The sequence below is a fragment of the Bidens hawaiensis genome, unplaced genomic scaffold, assembly GCF_021521415.1.
Source record: "Bidens hawaiensis isolate Kalapana, Puna unplaced genomic scaffold, B.hawaiensis_p1.1 tig00019361_1, whole genome shotgun sequence".
Taxonomy (NCBI): domain Eukaryota; kingdom Viridiplantae; phylum Streptophyta; class Magnoliopsida; order Asterales; family Asteraceae; genus Bidens; species Bidens hawaiensis.
Window position 1 is genome coordinate 106,656 of NW_027492942.1, and position 24,288 is coordinate 130,943.

The 24,288-nt window shown below is 42.2% G+C and overlaps 1 protein-coding gene and 1 pseudogene across 2 annotated transcripts in view; one reads left to right on the forward strand and one right to left on the reverse strand.

The window, feature by feature from the left end:
• LOC143558213 (serine/threonine-protein kinase STY17-like) overlaps positions 1–20,199 on the reverse strand; it is a 30,696-nt pseudogene extending 10,497 nt beyond the window's left edge. Inside the window, exons 1-4 of the transcript XR_013139698.1 lie at positions 20,112–20,199; positions 19,984–20,050; positions 3,214–3,294; positions 2,614–2,724 (exon numbers count right to left, since the gene is read on the reverse strand). The product of XR_013139698.1 is annotated as a serine/threonine-protein kinase STY17-like (transcript). The remainder of the gene's footprint in view (positions 1–2,613; positions 2,725–3,213; positions 3,295–19,983; positions 20,051–20,111) is intronic.
• A 113-nt stretch (positions 20,200–20,312) lies between these two features.
• On the forward strand, positions 20,313–21,177 carry LOC143558219 (uncharacterized). Its single transcript, XM_077047102.1, has 3 exons — positions 20,313–20,449; positions 20,562–20,823; positions 20,894–21,177. The coding sequence occupies exons 1-3, from the start codon at positions 20,329–20,331 to the stop codon at positions 21,111–21,113; spliced, it is 603 nt and encodes a 200-aa protein (XP_076903217.1). The 5' UTR covers positions 20,313–20,328; the 3' UTR covers positions 21,114–21,177.
• The last annotated feature ends 3,111 nt before the right edge of the window (positions 21,178–24,288 follow it).

Genomic DNA, 24,288 nt, shown 5'->3' on the forward strand with positions numbered 1-24,288 from the left:
TGAATATAGAAGAAGAGAAAACAAGAGATTAGAGAACTCAAAACGTTGTAATAGCGTTTTTTTGTATTTTTTTGCGTTCAGGTTTGCGTTTTGAGTGTTGTGATGAACCCATGACACCAAATACCTATTTATACTAGTAGTGGGGTGCTTGGGGGAGCCAAAAAACGGCTATTTTTGACCCCAACGGTCAAAAAACGGCAAAAAAAAACGATTTCCAACGGCTATAATCGATCCAACGGCTAGAACCGGTTCCTAACCGGTTCCGGATGGTTCGGTTCCAGAACCGGTTCCGGTTCGGTTCCGGTTCCTACCCGCCCCCACTCAGAAATGCAAGAACCGGTCACGGATCATCGGGTTGAATCAGATAGGGTCCGGTTCCTACAAAAATCGGGTAGGAACCGGTTCGGGTCCGGTTCGGGTCCACCGGTTCGGTTCCAGGAACCGGTTTGAATGTACACCTCTACTCTTGCGGGAAAACAAATATTTCTTCCTTTTCAGTTTCGTTGTTGGCATAAGGAAAAATATTTTCAATAAATTTGACATCCCTTGATATGATGATTTTGTGACGTTGGGTATCAAAAAATTTTGTACCCTTTCGTTCCTTGTGGGTACCCTAAAAAAATTCCCGGGCTCCCTCTCATTTCAAATTTGTCCCCTTTTGTTTCCATATTTTTGTAATAGGCGAGACAACCAAAAACCCTCATATATTCATAGTTAGGTTTTGGTCATACAAAACTTCATATGGTGTTTTGTTATCAATGACTTCGGAGGGCATTCGGTTTATGACGTGTGTAGCAGTGAGGACACACTCGCCCCAAAACTTTGCAGGTAAGTTTGCCTTAAATCTCAAAGCATGTGCAGTTTCTAGCAAGTGACGATGTTTTCGCTCAACGACACCCTTTTGTTGTGGTGTGTGAGGACAAGTGGTTTCGAGGATTATTCCTTCTTTTGTATAAAAATCAAGCATATTATTAGATGTAAACTCTCCCCCATTGTCACATCTTATCCTTTTAATGTTTTTCTCAAACTGTGTTTGTACCATTTTGTGAAAGTTTATAAGACATGCACTTGCTTCATGCTTGTGTTTAAGGAGAAATACCCACACGGCATGACTAAAATCATGCACAATAGTCAAAAAATAATTTGCACATGTGAGGGAGGGGGTTCGGTACTTACCCCAAATGTCACAATGTATCAATTCAAAACAAGCATGGGTTTTTTTTGTACTTATAGGAAATGGTAATCTTGTAAACTTGGCTTTAACACAAGAATCACAAAAGGTCTTTGAATCTAACCGAGCATTTTTAAGAAAATCGACATGTGGAAGTTTGGAGTTTGAAGGGTGACCCAATCTTTTGTGCCATGTACCAAGAGTAGTCATCATAGCTTGCCTCTTGTCTCTATCCATCCCCATCTTGTATAGACCATTATCGCAATCACCCACTCCAATTAATGCCCTCGAACGTAAGTCTTGCATAACACAAAAATCTGGAAAAAATGTTATGGCGCATTGCAAATCTTGTGATAGCCTACTAACGGATAACAAGTTGCAATTAACTTAGGAACAAAGAGGACTCCGTTTATCAACAATCCATTTGGTAAGGCATAATCCCCCTTTCCTTCTACGGCTATAGCTTCCCCATTCGGTATAGTCACGGTGGTTCATAGTTCCTTTTTGTCTTGTTTTTAAGCATGTAATCATCGTAGATTATATGCTCGGTTGCCCCTGAGTCAATTACCCATTTATCTTCCCTACCGATGTTACCTGCCATATTTGCCATGGGCGTGTTTTCCTCTTTGGTTACGACATCATTGCTTCTAAAAAGGTGCACAAATTGTTGATATTGTGCATTGGTCATTCCCGGTACCGGACATGCCTCATCTTCGACATGCTCACCAAAGTTTTGTCTTCCTTCTCTTTGTTTGAGTTTATCCTAAGGCTGGTCTTGCTTTGCGGAAACGTGAGTCTGAAAAGTTGCTGCCTTGGTGATGATTCTTTTGATACCCAAGGCTGCCCTTTGTTGTTCGTCACTGCCATGGTGGTGGCTTTTGGGGTTTGGTTTTAGTCTATAGATCTTTATAATTGCTCTGATGCCATAATAAAATTCATTATGACCAGAAGGTTCAGAAGACAATAACTGAATGGAAAAATTATTACATTTCATAATGAATTGCAACTAGCTAAATAAAGTCTACGAGCCTTAAAAGTCAAGGCATTAATTTAGCCAACATATAAGGAATGTAATAAAAGGGAATTCTCACAATCATGGAATGAATAATAGTTTCATATAATTGATGCTTTCCATTAAAAACTAATACTTTTTTTTCTTTTTATACACATCAACATGTATAAAAGCATAAAACGAACTCTTTCAATAAAAAAAAAAAAAACAATCCGGCTCAAGCTCAACATTTCAACTTGTTAAAATAAGCGAGCAGAGCCCGAACCCAACCTGGCTTGGCTCCGGTCAACTCATTTACAACCATATTTCCAACATTCAAACCAATTGTCCACAAAATCATACTAGGTGCGCGCGACAATGAACAGACACATATGATGAAAAATAGTATTCTGTTTTATTGGAAATTGTTTCGGTGATCAAGAGATAGTACCTCATGAGGCCATCCATCAACAACAAAGACATCCAATGAGAAGCCACCAGCGGTGGAGAAAGCATGAGCTTCGTGAATGTTCAATCCAGCCTCAGAAAGTAAAGAAGTTAACTGCAGATTTGGTAAAATAATTTGTGAAAAGTTTGTTAATCACAATCGAAGTTTTATATAATTTACTATAAAACGATTACAATAAAGTGGCAGGCAAACGGGCAACAAGCTGCGCCGCAACCCCCTTTTGAACAGCAAAGCCAATCCTGCTAAAAACGAAGCTTTGGGACCTAGAAGCTGAAGAGATTCCGTGTACGACGCGCTGAACCCTACTCAAAAATTTCACAGCCTCTGGAGCCAGAAAACCAAATGTATCAAAGGCAAATGGTAGAAAGACATGTTGATTATCTAAACAAGCTTTCTCGTGTTTAACAACTTTGCCCGATTCAGCCTTCAACGCAGCCTGACCCACAACAAACCCACGGTCCCTGAACCCAACAAGAGGAGACACTCCTGTAAGATACACACAGGCGTGTTTCCCCCCTGCCCACCCGAACACAAGAATAATACCAACTTTCTAGCCTATGAAAAAATTGGGACTTTTAATACCTGACTCAGGAGCTTTGGTCTGTCAATAGTCGAAAACGGATCTCGTGCATAGGCCTGTCATTTAGAAAGTACAATTTGGTACTGAAGAAACGTGGATCGGCTCACTGGTAGACGATCAACTTTCCTCGGGTATGAGTATGCTATTTCACCGATGGTTCTCCGGAGTATGAGTTCTTCAACCTACAAAACGAGCAGCACCGTGAACTTACCCCTCAGAAAGGGACAGAGGGGTCCTCTTTGGGGTAACCCTCCGGTGTGAGAATAAGAGATTGTAGGAGAAGATAATAATAATATGAGAGTGAGTAATGAATTGGAATGTATTTTCTTGTTTACTGTTGCCTCCCCTTCTCCTTGTGGAGGTGGTGTGGTATTTATAGTGCTAGGGTTTCCAATGATTGGGCTCAGATCCCATTAGGGCCTTTTTGGCCTCCTCCTGTTGCTTTGCGCCACGTGTCCTTAGGACACCTGGTGCTTTTTCATTGATTATTCTCTGACCCAGGTATTTCACCTGACCCATGTGCAATCACGTGGTAGCACATGGGTTTTGCTGAGTTGTCCACCTTTCATTGGTAGCTGTCAACATCAGAATATTCTTATTCCTTAAAGGATACCTTCTGGAAGGTTTGCTGACGAGCACAATCAAGGTTGTCCTTATCCTGATTTGGGTAAGGACGAGGTTGATTATGTGCACGTGTGATATGCGCTTATCCTGAGGATGCACGAAGTATTCTCTTTATTCTCACGTGCAGATGTTTCATGCGCAGATGTGATATGCGCAAGCATATGTAATATGCGCCACGCGCAGATGTGATATGCGTGAGCATATATGATGCGTGAGCATGCGATATGCGCCACGCGCAGATGCACCACGCGCAGATGTGATATGCGTGAGCATATATGGTGCGCGAGCATGTGATACGCGTGAGTATATGTGATGCATGAGCATATGTGATATGCGCCATGCGCATAGGTTTTGGCTTTGTGCCTTCATAATATCTTGATTTCAAGCCTCTTGTCTATATCTTGTGGGTTGACCCGCCTCGCTCGATGTTGAGGCGGGTACATACCTCTTCAAGCCCCCCCCAGTCTAATGTGTGTCTTGTCTCGCGCGAGCGAGGTAAGATAGATATTAGACTTAATAGTTTGCTCTTTTAATAGGGTTTGTCTTTTCTTTTTATTTCTCATCGTTGCGCGAAATTCTATCCTTTTGGTTGAAACGAATCGTCCATGTACGTGGTTGGTTGGTGCTGACATGCGTCAGAGATGGAGGCATGTGTCAGACTTTTCGTGTGCTCGAGGTGCTACAGTTTCATGTTCCCTCACACAGTGTCAGGAACACGTGTCGCGCTCGTGTTGGCCTGCACCTGCGAGTGGGGGCGCGTGAACTCTGATCAGTGCCTGTTTCGTTCCCTTTTATGTCCCCTCACACAGTGTCAGGGACACGTGTCGCGCTCGCGTTGGTCTACACCTGCGAGTGGGGGCGCGTGGACTCTGATCAGTACCTGTTTCTCTCTCTCCTGGGCCTATAAAAGCAAGCCCTTTGAGTTATTATTCTTCATCTTCCTTGTTATTTCAGAGCTTTTCTTTCCTTCCATTTTTGTTCCGATTAGGGCCTGTCTTCTGCTTCCAGATTTCCATTGTTGAAGTAACCTCTGTCTGATTCTCGGTTGTATGTCTGATAGCCCAGACACCACAATCTCCCCCAGCAAACGCCGTGTAAAGTCATTGGTGATGTATACTTTGAAGAAGACCGGCAAGGGGAAACGGGCTGCCGAGGCCTCATCGGAGGAGGTGGGGAAGGTCAAGGCAGTGAAGAGGTGGGATGAGATCCCCTGCAAATTGAGGCAGTCTGATTTTGACAGTCTCATCGCCTCTCAGGGTTTTCTCCCTGAGTATGGCTGCATGCTCCCGGCGGCCGGGCAAACGGCGGCGGATCCGCCCACCGGCTACATCTCCCTGTACTGCCACTTTTTCACCCACTGCAACCTTCGTCTCCCGATGACAAGGTTTGTGGGTGCGCTGCTTCGATTTTATGGGATTCACATATCCCAAGTCCATCCGTTTGGACTTGTGCGCATGACTCATTTTGAGTTCATGTGCAAATCTCAGCGCGAGGAGCCCACCCCTCAGCACTTTCAATTTTTTTATAAGCCGAAAATCAAAGATTCTTGGTTCTCATTCGTTCCTCGCAGTCAGAAGGTCAAGTGCTGCACTGTTTCCTTCAAGAGCCTTCATGACTGGTCTGAGAAATTTTTTTATATTAAGGCTGGTGTGATTCCCATCCGCATGACCCTGCGCGCGATCACTTCTGCACCCGCGGATGTGAATGTTTTTAAGAACCCAACTGGCGCATGGGTTAATAAGTTGACTGCTGAACCATCCCCCGCCAAGAATATTTGCGAGGAGGCGCTGGTGGGGGTTGGCATGAGCAGGAGGTGGGCCGACAGCGCGACTGAGCCTGTTATCCAAGTTGACGGCTTGTGTAAGTTATTAACTCATTGCATTACTTCTGCGCGAATATAATTCGTTTTGCTGATATCATTTGTCTTGTTTTGTGCAGTCAGCAAGGAGTATGTCCACGCCGCCTATGATGAGCATATGGAGGGTGGCTCTGTCGTGCTGGGCGCTGGGGAAGTTGGCTTCCCCGATCGCTTCGATGACATGTTCATCCCTGTTGATCTGGGATTTTGCTTTGACAGCGACGCGCCTGGTAAGCCCTTGTACTTATGCTTATGCCTTTAGAATACCAAATTTGGTTAACATTTCTGTTGCACGTATTGTAGATGCGCTCGAGAACTACGAGCTGGAGCTCGCGGAAGAAGAGGAGGAGGAGGAGGCTGAGGTGCCACAGCTCAAGCGTAAAGCTAAAGGGCAAACTGGCGTAGGGGCCAGTAAAAAACAGAAGAAAAATGATGCCCCTGTTGCTCAGGATCCTCCTATTCAGGCGAAGGGACTTAAGAAAACCAAGGGGTTTACCTCCAAGGTTTCTTTGTCTTCTTTGCCTCAAGGTGTGGGCAGTCCTCCTGTCCACACGAGGTATGGTGCCGCCACCTCCTCTCTTCGCGCTGCGGAAAAGGGAAGCGGCGCTGCGCCTGCTGTTTTCTCTTCAACAGGTATACTTTGTTTATACTTTATGTTTTATGAGCACGATTCGGATAGAATTATTAATGAATCTTTTGCTCACTCAAATGTTTGTAGAGCCGGCGACCTTGGTGGATCAACCTCAGGCGCAACAAGGTACCGAGGCTGCGCCGAAGGTTGCTTTGAAGTCCCCTGTTTTGCCCTCAAAAAGGGGGAAAATGGACTTCATGGCGATGTTTAACTCGTGAACGGCGGTGCGCCAAGGTATATATTGCGCTTTTATTTTCTGACTTTTTTCTTTTTGGATCTCTTGAATCATTTCTCTTTGTTGATTTTTTCATAGGAGTCATAGCTGGCGTACAAGCTGCTGGCGGCACTGCTGGCGCCGGTGCCAGCGCCGTTGGTTCTGCTCCTGCTCCTGCAAGCACTGAATCTCCCCTCATTGGGATTACTAAGGAGCAGAAGGCTGTTTTACGCGCTGATCTCGCGTCGTCGAGACCTCCCTCACCTCCTCCTGCGCGCAGCCCTCCTCGCGAGGCTGATTTTGATTTTTCCAGGTCGCAGGAGAAAAGGCCTGTTATAGAGGAAGATGAGGAGGTCCATTTTGAAGACACCGACGGCGGCCGCGCAAGCCCTGTAGCGCCACGAGATTTCGTGGCGCAGTCTTCTCGTGGGGCTGGCGCTGACTTTTCTGCTTGCTCCCCGCAGGTATAAGTTCGTTTTGCTCCGCTGCGCGGACTTCCATATTAGTGTTTAGATGACTTAGAACATTACTTTGTGTTTGTAGGAAGCCGATCACATTTATCGCCCGAGATGGAATATTACTGAGGATAGCTCATTTCAGTCCATGGGTGTGTGTGAAGACTTCTGGGCTCATTCTGTGCCTCCAGCTGAAAGGAGGTTTCAGGAGCGCGCCCGCGTGGACTTGCTCAACGACCATCTTTTCGCTGGGTCGGCTTTCTTTGCTGCCTCCCAGGAGCTTCGCTATGATTACGTAAAGGTACGTGATGCTCTTGCGGAAGCCAAGCAAGAGGCTAAAGTATCTGCTTGGAATCTTTCTGATGCTCGAGAGAGAGAGCTGAGAAACTCCAAGCAGAGCTCAGCGAGAACCGAGCAAGTGCCAACGCTGCCTTCGTGAAGCGCGGGCATGAGCTACAGGCTGCGCGGGAGAAGCTGCAGGCGGCCGAGACGGACGCGGCCAAGTACGCGCGGCGAGTGCGCGACTTGGAGCTGGACGCAGAGGCGCTTGACCAAGCTCTTGTGCAATCTATCACCGACAAATCTTCATTAGAGAGTGAGGTTGCGCGCCTGAAGAAGGAGCTAGAGGCCGCGCGGGCAGAGAAGGATGAGGCCCTGGCGACGACAGCGTCTAGCCAAAAAGCTCTCGATGCTGCGCGAGCGGAAAGGGAAGAGGCCTTGGCGGCAGCAGCGTCCTACAGAGAGGAGCTGAAACAGACCAAGGAAACTGTTGAGTTGTTAAACTCTCAGATTCCTGCTCTTGAGACGTCTGTTTCTTCCCTCGCGCAGGATCGCCAATGGCTAGTCTCACAGGGTATGACTCGTTGTGCTTATGCGATGAAATACTCAGACGAGTTTCAGACCCTTGTGATGGATTGCAACGCTGCCTCGCGCTTGGTGGGTCGAGCTGAAGGGTTTAAGGATGGCTGTGAATATAGCATGCTGAAGAAGAACCCATCCGACTACCCTTATCAGCTCGACGTTGTCTGCGCGGACATGGCCGAGATGGGGGAGAAGTATTTGAATACTCCCATTCCCATCCTTGAGCAGGTATTTTAACCTTAATGAGTTTACCTTGACTTATTTTCCTAGTCTTTTTGTACTCATATTTTTCCTTATGATTTGCAGATAGCCGCGCTTGCTGACCAGCCCGATCTCGGCGCGCTAAAGAAATTACTTGACGAGTGCGAAGGGGCTGGTGGCGGCGATGATGGCGCGGGGAATGCTGCCCCTGCTAGCGGCTCTGGCGTGGCCAAAGGATCCGCTCCTGACACTATTGTGATAGAAGACGACTCCATTCAGGACGAACAACTTGACTATGGTCAGTTTGGAGATGACGAGGAGCGGGCTGCGCCAGATGCTGAGGGCGGTGATGAGGAGGGCAATGAAGAGGCTGACGTCGACGTGGAGACTTGAGAAGCCCTTCATGTTTTTTTTTATTTGTAGTTTGTATCTCATCATCTTGTAAACTTGTAAACTTCAATGCTTTGGAATGAAATTTGTTTTTCCTTTATTCGCATCTTGCGCATTCCCCATTCATCTCTTTATATTGCATGTTTGCTTGTTGAATATAAGATATGCTTGCACGTTGAAATAAGAACAAGGTTGTAAGGAAATTATTTTACTTAATCCTTGTCATATTGTAAGTGATTTTGCAATATCCTGACTATGTTGACACGTGCTTTGGCGTTTCATTATTCCTCTTTTGCGCGACGTTATCGCGCATTTATTATAGGGAATTATGAGTTTTTTAGCCTTTACGTGTCAGTATGTGTTACTCTGATATCCATTACAATTCCATGCGCGACCTCGACCTGAAACCTTAACAACTATGTTTTGGCATGTGCTTTGCCTTAGTTGTGCTTAGGTATTTTTATGGTCAGGCTGCGCAGCATGTAGGATGGATGTTGTGAGTGATTTGAGCTAAGGCTCACATTATTGGGCTAAGGCCCTGAGCTAAGGCTCATATTATTGGGCTAAGGCCCTGACATTTTAGAGTTAAAACTCGTTAACGCGAATGAGCTTGAAGCTCGCGCATGTATGTTTTACTTCGTTTTATTTTTGTTTTGATGTCAATACAATGTTGTCATATTGCTCAAAATTAATAAAGGGAAGTGTGAAACATGTATGCAAAAAGTAATAGAACACACATTAAGAGAAGATAGCGCGTATCATTATTCATAATGGCTTAAAAAGCCTTGATTACAAACTTGACAATTTTTACATGAAACATTTTCTAAGCTGTGCTGCGTTCCATGCGCGCGGGATCTTTTTTCCATTCAAATCTTTTAAAGCGTATGCGCATTTTCCCAATTCTTCCGAGACTTGATAAGGTCCTTCCCAATTGGGGGACATCTTTCCCGGGGGTATCACGCGGCTAGCTTCATTGTTTCGAAGGACAAAATCATTCTTCTTGAAGTGGCATTCTTTCACGCGCTGATTGTAATATTTTTCCAGTTTTTTCTTGTATTTGGCTTCATTGATGATAGCCGCCTCTCTGCGCCCTTCAAGCAAGTTGAGATCCAACCTCCTTTCGCGCTCGTTATCAATCTTGTTCATCATGAGCACTCTATGGGATGGGCATCCAATTTCTGCTGGAATCATAGCCACCGTTCCATAGGTTAGGCTGAACGGGGATTCGCCATTGCTGGTTTTGCTTAATGTCCTGTGCGCCCACAGGACATTAGGTAGCTCGTCGACCCAAGAATGGGATTCTCCCTCCAACCTTTTCTTCAGCCCATTTAGCAAGCTTTGGTTCGCGCGCTCCACTTGGCCATTCCCTTGAGGGTGGTATACTGAAGTGAAAATTTGGTTGATGCGCAATTCCTTGAGCCAGCTGAATATCTTCCTGTCAGTGAATTGTTTGCCATTGTCGCTCACAATTTCCATGGGAAGGCCAAAACGGCATATGATGTGGCTCCAAATAAACTGCTTCATCGCCTCGGCTGTGATTTTTGCTAGTGGTTTTGCTTCAACCCATTTTGTGAAATAGTCTACTGTCACTACCAAAAATTTTACTTGCCCTTGCGCTTGCGTTAGGGGACCCACAATATCGATTGCCCATTTGTGGAAAGGCCATGCGGAGGTCACCGGAATCAAGTTGTTCTTTGGCCGCATGGTGTTTGGCGCATAGCTCTGACACGCTTTGCATTTTTGGATCTCTTTTAACGCGTCCAAGTACATGCCTGGCCAATAGTAACCTGTGCTCATTGCCTTGGCAACCACAATGCTCGGGCCAGCATGTATTCCACAGATTCCTTCGTGTATCTCTCTGATCACATACCTTGCTTCCTCAGCATCTAGGCATTTCATGAGTGGTCCAAGATAAGAGCGTCGATATAATGTACCATCAAGCAGTTCATAGTTCTGCGACTTGTGTCTTATCTTTCTCGCCTGCGCGCGATCGTCCGGTACCTTTCCCTCCTTCAAGAATTCCATTATTGGAGTTATCCATGATGAAGGGGTTGTATGAATTACCAGGACAGACTTCGCTCCCACCGACGGGTTGCTCATTACTTCTACCCTGACATCTTTGCCAAAGTGATCGAAGTTGGTTGATGCCATCTTACTCAGCGCGTCAGCAGACTTGTTTTCACTGCGCGGAATATGTATGATTCTGAAGAAGTCAAATTGCTCGATGAGCTTTTTCGCCTGCTCTAGATACAGAGGCATGGTGTTCTCCTTGGCATCATAAAGCCCATTGACCTGTGCTGCTACCAAGTATGAATCAACATGGGCCTCTAGCTTTTTAACTCCGAATTTGTGCGCGATGCGCAGGCCAGCCAGCAGGGCTTCGTACTCAGCTTCATTGTTGGTGCTCTTGAAATCCAACCTGATTGCATAAGTATACTCATGATTTTCTGGATCCACCAGTTTGAGGCCTGCGCCGGACCCTTCGTTGTTTGAAGCTCCATCAGTGAATAATCTCCAAACATTCTCTTCATCATTGGCTCGCGGAGGATCTACCTCGCGCTGGGCCTCTTCAATTTTTCCTTCAGGGATTTCTGCGATGAAATCAGCTAAGACTTGTCCCTTTATTGCTGGACGGGGCTTATAGGCGATCGTGTGCTCTCCTAATTCCAGCGCCCATTTTGTCAGCCTTCCTGAGAGCGCGGGACGCCGCAAGACTTGCTGGATGTTGTAACCAGTCAGAACTTCAATAGGATGACCATTGAAATATCTATGAAGCTTGCGCGACGCGTGTGTTAGTGACAAAACTAACTTTTCCATGATGGAGTAGCTCGTCTCAGGATCTGTCAGCACCCGACTCACATAATATATCGGTGTTTGGATTCCCTTGCGATCCACCAACAACACTGCGCCGATGGTGCGTTCTCCTGCTGATAGGTACAATGTTAAAGTTTCGCCAGGCAGTGGAGCTGTGAGCGCGGGCAGATTTATCAGACATTCTTTTATCTCATTGAAAGCTTGCTCAGCCTCAGGCGTCCACTTGAATTGGCTTTTCTTTAGGCAATTTCTCAATGTGTTAACGAATGGGGTAGATTTGCTTGCATGGTTCGCTAGGAACCTGTTGATTGATACCAATCTACCATTCAACTTTTGAACTTCTTTCATGGTGGATGGCGAGGGCATGTCAAGGATGGCCTCCACCTTCACTGGGTTCACCTTGAACCCATCCTTGGTGACCATTACACCTAGAAATTTCCCCTCTTGTACGCCGAAAGTGCATTTGCTCGGGTTGAGCTTCATGTTTACTTCCTTTAGGCGCGAAAGGGTTTCTTCGATATCTTTGAGCATTTGTTTTTCCTCCCTGCTTTTAATCACCAAATCATCCACGTAGACTTCTAGGTTTCTTCCAATTTGCTCGTTGAAAACAGCATCCATAAGTCTTTGGTAGGTGGCTCCTGCATTCTTCAAACCAAAGGGCATTTTTGTGTAACAAAAAACACCCTTGTCGGTTCTGAAGGCAGTCTTGTCCTCATCTTGTGGTGCCATTTGAATTTGGTGATAGCCCTTGTAGGCATCCAGGAAACATTTGAACTTGAATGGCGCCACCGAGTCCACCTTTGCGTCGATGTTTGGGAGGGGGTAACAATCTTTTGGACATGCTTTGTTGAGGTCCTTGAAGTCAATGCACATCCTCCATGACCCGTTGCTCTTCTTTACCATCACAGGATTGGCTACCCATGTCTGGTATCGTATCGGGCGGATGATGTTTGCGCGCAGTAGATCCTCAACTTGCTCATTCATGGCCTTCACCTTCTCATCCCCCATGACTCTCTTCTTTTGAGCAATTGGCTCTACAGACTTGAACGTGTTGAGAGAATGTTGCGCCAGGTCTCGCGGAACCCCAGTCATATCAGAGTGTTGCCACGTGAAGACCGACATATATGTTGTGAGGAATCTTTTCATTCTCAACCTCGTGTCGTCTGATATCGTAGCTCCAATTGTGATTGTTTGCTCTGGGAATTTTGGGTTGAGAATCCATTCCTCTGGCGTGTTGTCTGCCATTGGAAGTTTCATTCTCCCTTCCCGCGGTATACTTGTCACTGCGCACAAATGATCTCGGTATACGAACGTTACACCTGTTGGTGTTGGGAACCCCAACGCGCCGTGCGCTGGCGACGGTATGGCGTTGAATTGGGCAATCGTTCCTCTACCCAAGATCATATTGTGGCATGAAGTGGTGGGCAAGACCAAGAAGTTGACAATTTCGGCTCGCTTGTGTTTCTCATCCCCCATAGTTAGTTCAAATTGTATTTGACCTAGGGGGTGAATGATTTCGTTTGAAACACCAGAGATTGATGCATTCACAATTTCGAGCCTTGCTTGGTCTGCTGGATCCAACTTCCTGAAACATTGCTAATACATGATGTCTGATTCACTGCCAGTGTCCACCAGGACTTTTGACACTTCATAATGAGCAATGTGTGTAGTGATGACTAGAGGACTGCTGATAGAAGGGCCTCCCCTGATTCTTGGGAAGATTACTTGTTGCTCGCGCCAATCTCCTTGGACTTACGCGCTTCTCTTTCTCGATCGTTGCCCTTGCCTTCCTCCCTCGGCTACACAGATTCTTTTGAACTTTTTGTTGGCTGGGGCTCCTTCTGGTTGTTCATTTTCTGGTCTTGGGTTTTTCACCAGGTGAGCCAACTTGCCTGATTTCACATCTTTTTCAATTGCATCCTTCAAATGGTGGCATGCATCGGTGTTGTGCCCTGTGGACTTGTGAAACTCACAATACTTGCCACTGTTTGATGGTCCCTTATAGTGTAGTGGCTTGGGGCTTTTGAACTGGACATTCTCAGTGCTTAACACTTGTGAAGGCGTTTTAGTGAGGGGGGTCCATATTCTTGGTAGAGGTCTGTTAGGATCTCTGCCACCTTCCCTTTTGTCACCCTCTCCGCGATTACGAATGTCTTTTTGGGGCTGGGGTGAGCTTGGCTGCGCCTGCTTTTTTGCGGGAGAAAAACTGGTTTGTTGCAACCTGGACCATACAGAGTTTTGTTTGCCCCTTCTTTCGTTGTTGCGCGGTGCCTCTGCTTGATGCCCTCTTTCTCTTGCTCTATCTTGGGCAATTTGTTTTTCATTTCGCGCGAAGACTCGTGATGCTTCCATTAGCTTAGCCCAAGTGGTTGGCATGCCATCTCTGCTCACGAGAGCTCTGCGGAGTTGATCACTGCGCGCACCTTGAATAAAGGCCACGCGCCAGAGTTGCTCAGTGATACCTCCAATGGCAAGAGATTCCTGATTGAAACGAGTTATGTAGTCTTCAATCGTTTCATCATTCCTGCGCACGCAGTGCATGATGTCATCAGGGTCGCGCGTGTGTCTGCGCTGCTGTACGAAGTGAGCTTGGAACTTTTCCAACAGCTCTTCGAACCCATCGATTTGTCCAGTCGGCAAGCTTTCGAACCAGACACGCGCCGCGCCCGTAAGGCAGCGAGCAAACATGTGACACCATGTCGGCATCGTCCAGCTTTCTAGGTTTCCAGTGTTGTAAAACCTTGTAGGAAATCGTCTGGATCAGTTTTGCCGTCGTACTTGCCCAAACCACTTGGCATCTTGGTTTTGTGCTGAATGGGAGCCTTCGCGATGCGCTCAGTGAATTTTGAATGCTTCACCAAGATGGCTGGCCTGTACGGTGTGGTTACGTCCACTTGCCCTCTCACTGGTGGGCTGTACGGTGTGTACAGATCCAGATCGGCTTTGGCTCCAGGTGCCATGTTCATGTGCGCGCGGAGCTGTGAGCCTCCTGCATGAGTATCTCGCGTCTTCCTCATGCTGTGCACTTCTTCATCACTAAACTCAGCGTGTTCAGTGTGAACAGAGTGACCATCTTCCGGCGCGCGTGCCCTTTTTGTTGTTCCTTGAAAGGTTTGCTTATCAAACGCTAGCCTTTGTGTTAAGTCGGCTAACTTTTTGTGTTTGACCAGCTCATTGTACTTGTCCATTAGACGTCGTTGCTCGTTTATGAGCCATTCTTTAGGGTCATTGGTTTCATCTTCTGGACCCATTGGTCCTTTTTGTTTCGCGCCGGTAAGATTTTGGAACGTGAGATCGTCTGGAGGAGTTTCAGTCTGGCTATGAGGAGTTGTGATGAAAGGATGGTTACTGGTGGTGCGCACAGAATCACGCGGCACCCTCAGAAACTGCTGTCCCTCATTAACATCCTCACGCTCAATATCCTCCAGAACTTGATCGTTGTTTCGAATACCAGAAACCATGGTGAAGTTTTTCAGAGAGAACTGATGAGATTTTGTTGCCGTTGTAACAGGTGATGGCGCCAATGAAGAAACGTGGATCGGCTCACTGGTAGACGATCAACTTTCCTCGGGTATGAGTATGCTATTTCACCGATGGTTCTCCGGAGTATGAGTTCTTCCACCTACAAAACGAGCAGCACCGTGAACTTACCCCTCAGAAAGGGACAGAGGGGTCCTCTTTGGGGTAACCCTCCGGTGTGAGAATAAGAGATTGTAGGAGAAGATAATAATAATATGAGAGTGAGTAATGAATTGGAATGTATTTTCTTGCTTACTGTTGCCTCCCCTTCTCCTTGTGGAGGTGGTGTGGTATTTATAGTGCTAGGGTTTCCAATGATTGGGCTCAGATCCCATTAGGGCCTTTTTGGCCTCCTCCTGTTGCTTTGCGCCACGTGTCCTTAGGACACCTGGTGCTTTTTCATTGATTATTCTCTGACCCAGGTATTTCACCTGACCCATGTGCAATCACGTGGTAGCACATGGGTTTTGCTGAGTTGTCCACCTTTCATTGGTAGCTGTCAACATCAGAATATTCTTATTCCTTAAAGGATACCTTCTGGAAGGTTTGCTGACGAGCACAATCAAGGTTGTCCTTATCCTGATTTGGATAAGGACGAGGCTGATTATGTGCACGTGTGATATGCGCTTATCCTGAGGATGCGCGAAGTCTTCTCTTTATTCTCACGCGCAGATGTTTCATGCGCAGATGTGATATGCGCAAGCATATGTAATATGCGCCACGCGCAGATGTGATATGCGTGAGCATATATGATGCGTGAGCATGCGATATGCGCCACGCGCAGATGCCCCACGCGCAGATGTGATATGCGTGAGCATATATGGTGCGCGAGCATGTGATACGCGTGAACATATGTGATGCATGAGCATATGTGATATGCGTGAGCATATGTGATATGCGCCATGCGCATAGGTTTTGGCTTTGTGCCTTCATAATATCTTGATTTCAAGTCTCTTGTCTATATCTTATGGGTTGACCCGCCTCGCTCGATGTTGAGGCGGGTACATACCTCTTCAGGTACAAAAGTTATCAGTAGGAAAAACATGTATACATAAATTTGTGAAAGACCATACTAATTGAATGAATACAAATCAACAAAAGCAGGTATGGAAAGTCCTGAGAAAGTGCATGTCTGAATTGTTACAATTATAAGAACAGCAGCTTAAATTAACATCGGTTAGTACGTAAGAGCTAGATAATTTGTCATACATAACTCCCCAAATCATACAACTGATGAACTTAGAGCTGTTCAATAAAAACTGAATGCAGGGTTCAGTGAAACATGCCGTTTAGTCATAACTTATCTATGAAAGGCGGCATTTTGTGGAATGCTGATTTTAATAAACTTTAAGCAATCAAACAATAGTGCTACAAGCTCTATGGTTTCTTGAGTACCTATGCAGTCGATATCGCCGATATATCACCGATATATCAGTAATATATCGGTTATCGGTTCCTTGGTGATATATAAGTCAGAATATCGGTTCAGAATATCGGTACCGATAAAATCAACGATATTGACCGATGTTTGATATTGGACTAATATTTGACCAATATATCACCAATATTCCCGATATCAGTGTTTTAAGTATTAATTATCAACTTTTAGTGTTCAATATTATTGTTTTAAGTCTTAATCAATTTTTTACTTTATACGATTGTTAGTGTTTTGTAATTTGCAAAAGGTTAATTTGTTAATGGTAGGAGACTATACTAAATTATTAGTGTTAAATTGCTATATATATGAATTTTACATGATATTAAAAATTACCGATATCTCACTGCGATAACCGACATCCGATATTTTTCCGCATTAACTGCTTAGTTGAGTATTGTATTTAGCATTTGAATAGTGTTAAAGAACTAGAAACAAGTTACCTAGAACATACTGAAGTCGAACTCAGATCATTGTCGGTGTGATTATGTGGACGTCCATTGGATTTATGTTCAAGATTTTGTGCTGAACCAAGAGAGGGGGAGTCTGTTAGTGCATACGTCTATCTCTTTCGTCTTTATCAAATGAAGGTTGCATCAATTACGGTTCTAACGCATCAAACGGCACGCGAAACGGAGGCTGGAACAGAAAGTTATGCGCGAAACAATTTTATGGAGTATAAGTTTTCTGGAGTATAAGTTTTCTAGAGTATAATTTATTTGTCCGGACTTACGCGCCCGGATACTTATGCGCCCGGATAAGTACTTATGCGCCGCATATGTACTTATGCGCCAGAAATGTTCTAACCTCCCTATAAATAGTAATCTTGACATATGCATTCATAACTTTTTGGTCCAGAACGTACCTGTACTAATATTTGTCATATCTTATTGTAAACTTTAATATATATATATATATATGTGTGTGTGAGAAATAGAAAGAAGATAATGAGAAACCTTGTTGTTTCGATCACGTTTAGGGATTCCGCACCTTCACGTTGATTCTAGATACCGATCTACGTCTTGTTCACGGCACGAACACGTTCCCACAATCCTCTTTGATTTGAAAGGTTTGATTAGAAAGACCTTGTTGCTCGAGGTATGCATTATATTTGACCCATTCGTTGTAAGCTAAAACCGAACCTTGCGTTAATTCCGAGATAGGGTTAGAGTTGGGATCTTTTTTGGTTTCTAGTAGAGAGAAAGTTTTGAATTTGAGTGAAAAAGAGTGTGATATTCGTCAAATTCTATACCAGAAAACCGTACCCCTTTGAATTTTTTTAATTCCAAATCCTTGTTATTTTATTTTACTTATGTCACTTTATGCGCACAACTCATTTTTAGAATTTATGTGACGTAATCCGACCTTAGAAGCTTTGAATAGTAATAAAGTATGTTTTAACCATAAGAAATATTTTCATAACAATTATATACATTCATGGATAATATGACACATTACATGTTACACTATACTTTTTACTAACATGTGCATCCATCAAATAAATATTGTAACATCTTTTTCTTACCATATGTTTTCATATACAAATACATTTTTTAAACATTTTTAAAAAGGTCAAACTGCCTCCCTCAAATCACCCCTTAATCAATTTCATCATTTAAAACATTCTTAAAGTAACCTTCTCCTTTTAGTCTAAATAAAAGCCTGCTTCTCCATTCATTTTGTGCACCACTCTTTATTAAGTTCGAGAGAATTCTTCCTTCCTATTCCTTTCCAGTGAAATTCAAACTAGAGAAATTCGATAGATAGAATGATTTCAGTTATGGAGGGTAAAAATGCGAGTTTTTCTTGCTCATCATGGGACTAGTGATATGTTGTTAGGGGAAGCCAATTTACCTGCGACATTAAATGACAAAGAGAAGAAAGGTATCTTAGAGAAGGCATATGGCTTTATCATTTTGAGTCTTGGTGATCGAGTGCTAAGAGAAGTCTTAAAGGAGGTATCGATCGTGGGAGTTTGGTCAAAATTGAAAACTTTGTACAAAACCACGGTGGGTAGCGCACTGTTCTTTTTGGGGCATATCGCCAATCCTATACAGAACTCACCTTTAGTTCAATCTGACAACATATATAGCCCACGCTATTAAATTCTCTCGCCTAAACTACCAAGCATAAAGTTGCCACTATGATGAATAGTTTGATTTTTTTTAAGTAAAGATAATGCATAGCTTATTTATCCAATAAGCAACCTTCCACATGCCATTAGTATCAGACCCAACTTTAGCAGCAAGTCCATGTTCATGAGAGGTTGGCAATTTTTGGGATATGTGGAAACATGGGAACTGTGGAACCCCAACATTGATGGAATTTTTTTGAGAGGTTCTTGTATCATGAGAGGTTCTTGTATCATGGGATGGAGGTACAACGCGAGCGAGATGGTTTTGGCGATGGTGACGTAGGAGCAGATACAAGTTCTAGAGGCGTAAGGGTGTAAAGGGCTATAAACGCGGTTCAAATTGATCGGAGCTCGTCGAAGATCTAGGAATTGAGTCTCACGTAGGCATTTTACACCTTCTGATGGAACTTGGTTTTGAATGCCAATTATTAGGGTTGCTAATCAACTTCGGTTTTCTGAAAGAAAGTATAGAAAGAGATGGATGGAGAGGGGGAGGGAGTGAGACTATGTGTGTCAAATCAACATTTTCACATTTCATTCATAAAAAAGAACAACGTACAAACTCAATATATAGACTTTATGCCTATACTATAAACTAGTGGTGTTCAAAATAGGATATCCGAAATTTCAAAGATATGACTATCCGAATCCGTATCCAAAAACAGAAAATAAGCGACTACCCATATCTAATCTAACTATGTTATTAAAACAAAAACATATTATTCACATGGCACCATACAGCTTGTCCACATAAAATGTCACACATTCTATTACTGTTTATAATATTTCCACCTAATTCATTATTAATTAAATTCAATAATCACTTAATTGACTTTTATTATTCAATTTCCTAAAATAGTATATATATATATACATACACACACACACACAATTTTAAACTCTTTTGTTACTAGAATTCAAAGTTACGTATATGACATTCTTAATTATGATAATTAACTAATGTTTTATTTTAGATAAACAATAATACAAAAAGAATATTTTAAATATATCATTAAAAGTATTGCAAAAATTTCCGAAGTCAATCTTTTACATTGTAACAAGATTTCTACAAGTTTATGATAATTATTAAAACAAAGAGATAATATTCCATTTTTTTAGATTATCCATTATTTTATTTTCCGTGTATAACTGTGACAAAAACTATACTAACCCACCCATAAAACTAAAATTGTTGCGATCACAAACGTATCACTATGAGTAGGGGTGTTTAAAAAAATCAGAATCCGTTTTCGAAATAACTGAAAATTTGAATTCGAATTATCCGACAATTCGGATATCCGAATCTCGGATATCCAAAATTTCAGATATCCGAATCTCGGATATCAGAATTTTCGAATTCGAATTCAGATAGTGATTTTGAAAACTTTCAGATAGTTAGGAAATCTAAACTATTCGAAATATTTTTTTAATTATTAAAAAATAAATATTATTTATAAATTTTGAATAATTTTGGATATTTCGGATATCTTACTTTAATAATCCTAACAATGAACATGCATAAGAAACGGGATAATAATATTTTTGCATCTTTAAAAGTATACGCACTGATGTTAACGTTAATCATAAGAATAATAAAAAATAAATAAGACATTACTAAAACTGTTCAAAGATTGACCTTTTCCTAAAGCAACAATAACCATAGGTCAAAACAAAAGTAGAACCGTCAATCACGGCCAATAACCCTAGAATCAACCAACGGTCAGGATCAGGGCGACAAGCAACGGCCTAAATTCCAAAGCGTACTGCCCCATAACTCATCACAACCGTCCAAAGTTGGAATATTCCTCCGGCATATCCATTCCGCCCTTAAATGTTCATCTCCATCTTCCATTATTTTATTATTCAAAGTTATCGAATCCTCTTTTTTGATATAAATAAATAAATCTTATCGACAGTTTCATTCATCTTATCTCAATCAAGATTCTATCGAATCGCTTTATTCAAGTCATCAGCGGCGGCCATGGCGGAAGAACTGTCACCGGAGCATGAAAAACTCATCAAAAAACTTAAAATATTCAAAATCAAAGGCCGAGACAAACGCGGCCGTAAAATCCTTCGAGTCATCGGAAAATACTTTCCAGGTAAGTTTATAATTATATGATCTATTATACCATCGAAGCTCAATGGATGGCTAGTGTGATAGCGAAAACAAGTTAGGGATTATATGATCTAATATATGATCTGTTGTTGCAGCTCGTGATTTAAGTCTGGATGTGTTGAATTTGTATTTGGAGAAGAAGATATTTCCTAAACTTGAACGGCCGTTTGCGGTGGTTTATATTCACACCGAAGTTTGCAAGAGCGAGAATTTCCCCGGAATATCCTTCCTGCGATCGGTTTACGATTCCATTCCGATCACCGTCAAACAGAATCTCGAAACGGTTTACTTCCTTCATCCGGATCTACAGTCCAGGCTCTTCCTCGCCACTTTCGGCCGTCTCATGTTTTCCGGAGGGTACGCGCTTTGGTTACTTGTACCGTACAAGTTGTCAGTGCGCCGTTGATAATCCTCTGTGTGTGTGCAGGTTATATGGGAAGCTCAAGTACGTGAGTCGATTGGATTATCTGTGGGACCACGTGAGGAGAAATGAGACGGAGATCCCGGAATTTGTGCGTGATCATGATGAGGATTTGGAGTACCGTCCGATGATGGATTATGGTGTGGAGAGTGACCACCCTAGGGTTTATGGTGCACCCGCGGTTGACTCATCTGTGGCCATGTACTCAACCAGGTGTATTTCGTAGGAATGTAGATGGAATGAAACGACGCCGTCCTGAAAATCCCAAGGCACAGAGCGTTCCCCACGGGTTTTGTAATCGTTGGTTAAGAGTTGAATGTCTAAACTATGTGTTTCGTATTCTGTGGATCCTTTATGTGAAATATTAAATCAATGGGTTTTACTTTTTGTTTCTTCGTTGTGATTGCAATGATAGGCTTGAAATTATGTAGCTGCGCCTGTGGGTAACCTCTACCGGGCATGGTACCTTTATGTGGGTATACCGTCGCCTGCTTTTGAGGTAGTTGGAGAGAAGAATTGGGGTACTATAACTCGAAAAAAGAAGAGAAGGTTGAGAGTACTTGAAAGGAGTGCTACAAATCGTTTGAGTGGTTATAGGATAGTAAATGATGTTAATGATCTGTTTTGTGAGACCTGAGTGCAAGGAGTGCTCCATCAAGAACTTCGAATAATATTTTTTTTTTTGAATGGTGTCAAAACTGATTCCTTGCAACACAGGACTACAAGTGATTATGATGCTTCTTCAGGAAAATGATGATTGATAACAATAGTTGTTAAAGTGAGGTAGTAACTTAAAACGTTTTAATACAATTCGTTGAATCATGTGAAGTTGCATAGAATTTATTAAGGAAAGAGTTGATGCGATTTTCATACCTATTGTTTGTTTAATTACGCAAATTTAGTATCTTTTTTGAATTTATTGTAATTAGGTATATAGACAAACCAAAAGAGACATTACATATTACGATTAGAATATCACTAACACATGATAGAAGATGAAAAACCACAATGAAACGCATAACATAATTTTTAGCTTTTGTTCTTGATTGCTTTCATCCGGTAGCTTCAAGATATTTGAGTTCATCTTAGCTAGTGTTCTTTCATTTTCTTCATGTGCGTTAATTTTGTTCAAAAATCATGGTATTATAAAATTAGTTCTTTGACACATTGAAGGATCAAGCCAAATAACAAACTTACAGCTTCGCACCATTTAGTATAATATCAATTAGGTCAGAAATTGGAGGACCAACATCGATTAATTAGGTCAGAAGTGAAAAAAATTAATATTTTAGCATATATTTCTACCACAACAATAAACATGTCGACCAGGGTTACATGATGTTCAAGATGTTTGAACATTGGTTGACGAACCACGTAGGCAAACATCATATCATAATTCATTGAACTTGAAGATGAACAATAGGTAGGGGTTGAATGATAGATGACAGGGGTGATATGTTCATTTAGGGTTATAGATGACATTTTAATTTTAATATGCAATGTCTTTTTAGTTTGCATATGTATCCAAAACTAAACCGAGTATTCGGTTGCAATAAATTAGAAAAAGGTACTAAAGCTGTGTAATCTAACAAACCACAGGCATGAAATTGACGGTTAACTCAAGATAAAATAAATAGAATAAACAAAATTACCAATTTACCCCTGACATAACAGATAAAATATACAGGTTAGAAAAAAGTACTAAAATGACATGTTTTTGAAATGTCAGATATCCAGTTTTCAATGAATTCTAAAATGGTACTAAGTTGCGTAATTAAGAAAACCACGGGTATGAAAATGACACTTAACTGTTAAGAAAATAAACTTTGATTATTCTTTCGTGTGTAACAAATCATTCTTCATTTATTTGAAAAATGCTCATATAAATAACTATGATTTTACGTATAACCAACTAGTTAGTATTTTGTTCTTTCTCAACAAAATGTTTTCTTTGCATGTTGGTGGTTGTTAATATGTTTGCTTGCTAAAGTTGATCGTTTTGTACGTGATATTTTTTTAAAGTGTATTTAAAGTTTTAAACATAAAAATTTTCAATATGTTTGGTTAAAAACGATTTGAAAATAACACCAAGGAAATTTAACATAAAAGAATTCCAATATGCATTTAGATGAAATTAGAATCTTCTAGGAAACACTGTTATCGCACCTATTGTCGTCATCAATCATAACTACCTCCACCATTGCATTGTCGTTGCCGTCATGAACGATGCAACCGCTACCCTTACCTCACCCATTGACATCGTCACCATTGCCATAGTAATGGTGCAGGTAGCGGCAATGACGACGGTAGAACTCAATCTGTTGAGGTGGCAATGTCAAAGGTACGAGGGCTTACAGTTTTGGTGGCGGCGGAGATGTAACAATTCGGAGTTTTTGTATTTGTACTCGTTAATGTTTAAACCAATTCGGGAATTTAATTTGGATCTTTTTAAACTATTTAAAAATTGTATTTATTGATATTTAACTTAGTTTAACTTATTTTATACTTTCACAACTTTCAATCATGCCAAATAGTCCTTAGAAACTCTTAAAATTGTTTAAAATGTCTAAAAACGCATTTTCGGAAACTACAGGGACTAATTTTGCCAATTATTTCCTATTTTCGATTAAATTAAGGAAATTTGAACTCCAAGAAATGTTATTTCAGGTCCAAACTCGTTTTCTTGTTGTCCAAGCCGAATTTTGTTAATTATTATACCCGATTTACTCATTAATAGTTTATTTCGTTTCCTAATCGAGCAGATTACTTCATAAACAAGTTATAACCTATTATACTTAATCAAAACACATCTCTACACCCTAAAAACTATTTATTTCCAGCCATCCTTCCCATATCCCACGAAATTCCCTTCTCCTTTATCAATTTCTTCAAAATTATTCAAGTTCTTCAAGCCTCCATTGACTTTCAAGCTTCAAGGCTCCTTGACCTCGTTTATTTCCTTGTTCCTTAATCTTTCCAGGTAAGTTATTTTCTGATAAAATGTGTATTTTTATATAAATAACAAAAGCCCTCAATCAATTTTACTGATTGGCAGGGTTTTGTCAGTCAATTGCTTTCCGACCCGTTTTAGGGCATAATAATCAAATTCTTTGATTATTCGATTACTCAACCTTCTGGTCAAAATTAGCGTTCGAGACAAAAGACTTTTATGTTTGTTTCGAAATTTTGAGTGTATTGACCAAAACCCGGCTCCCGACTTGCTGTTCGGATTCTGGTCAGTCCCAGCTCGCTTATTTACTGAAAATCTCATAACCGGAGTTCTAGATCTCCGTTTGGATTAATTTCAGTGGCTATGTTCTCGTTTTTGACTCTACTTTATTTAATATAATTCTTAGGTCTATTTGGATTAGAAAACTTGTCACGTTAACTTTGCTCGTTTA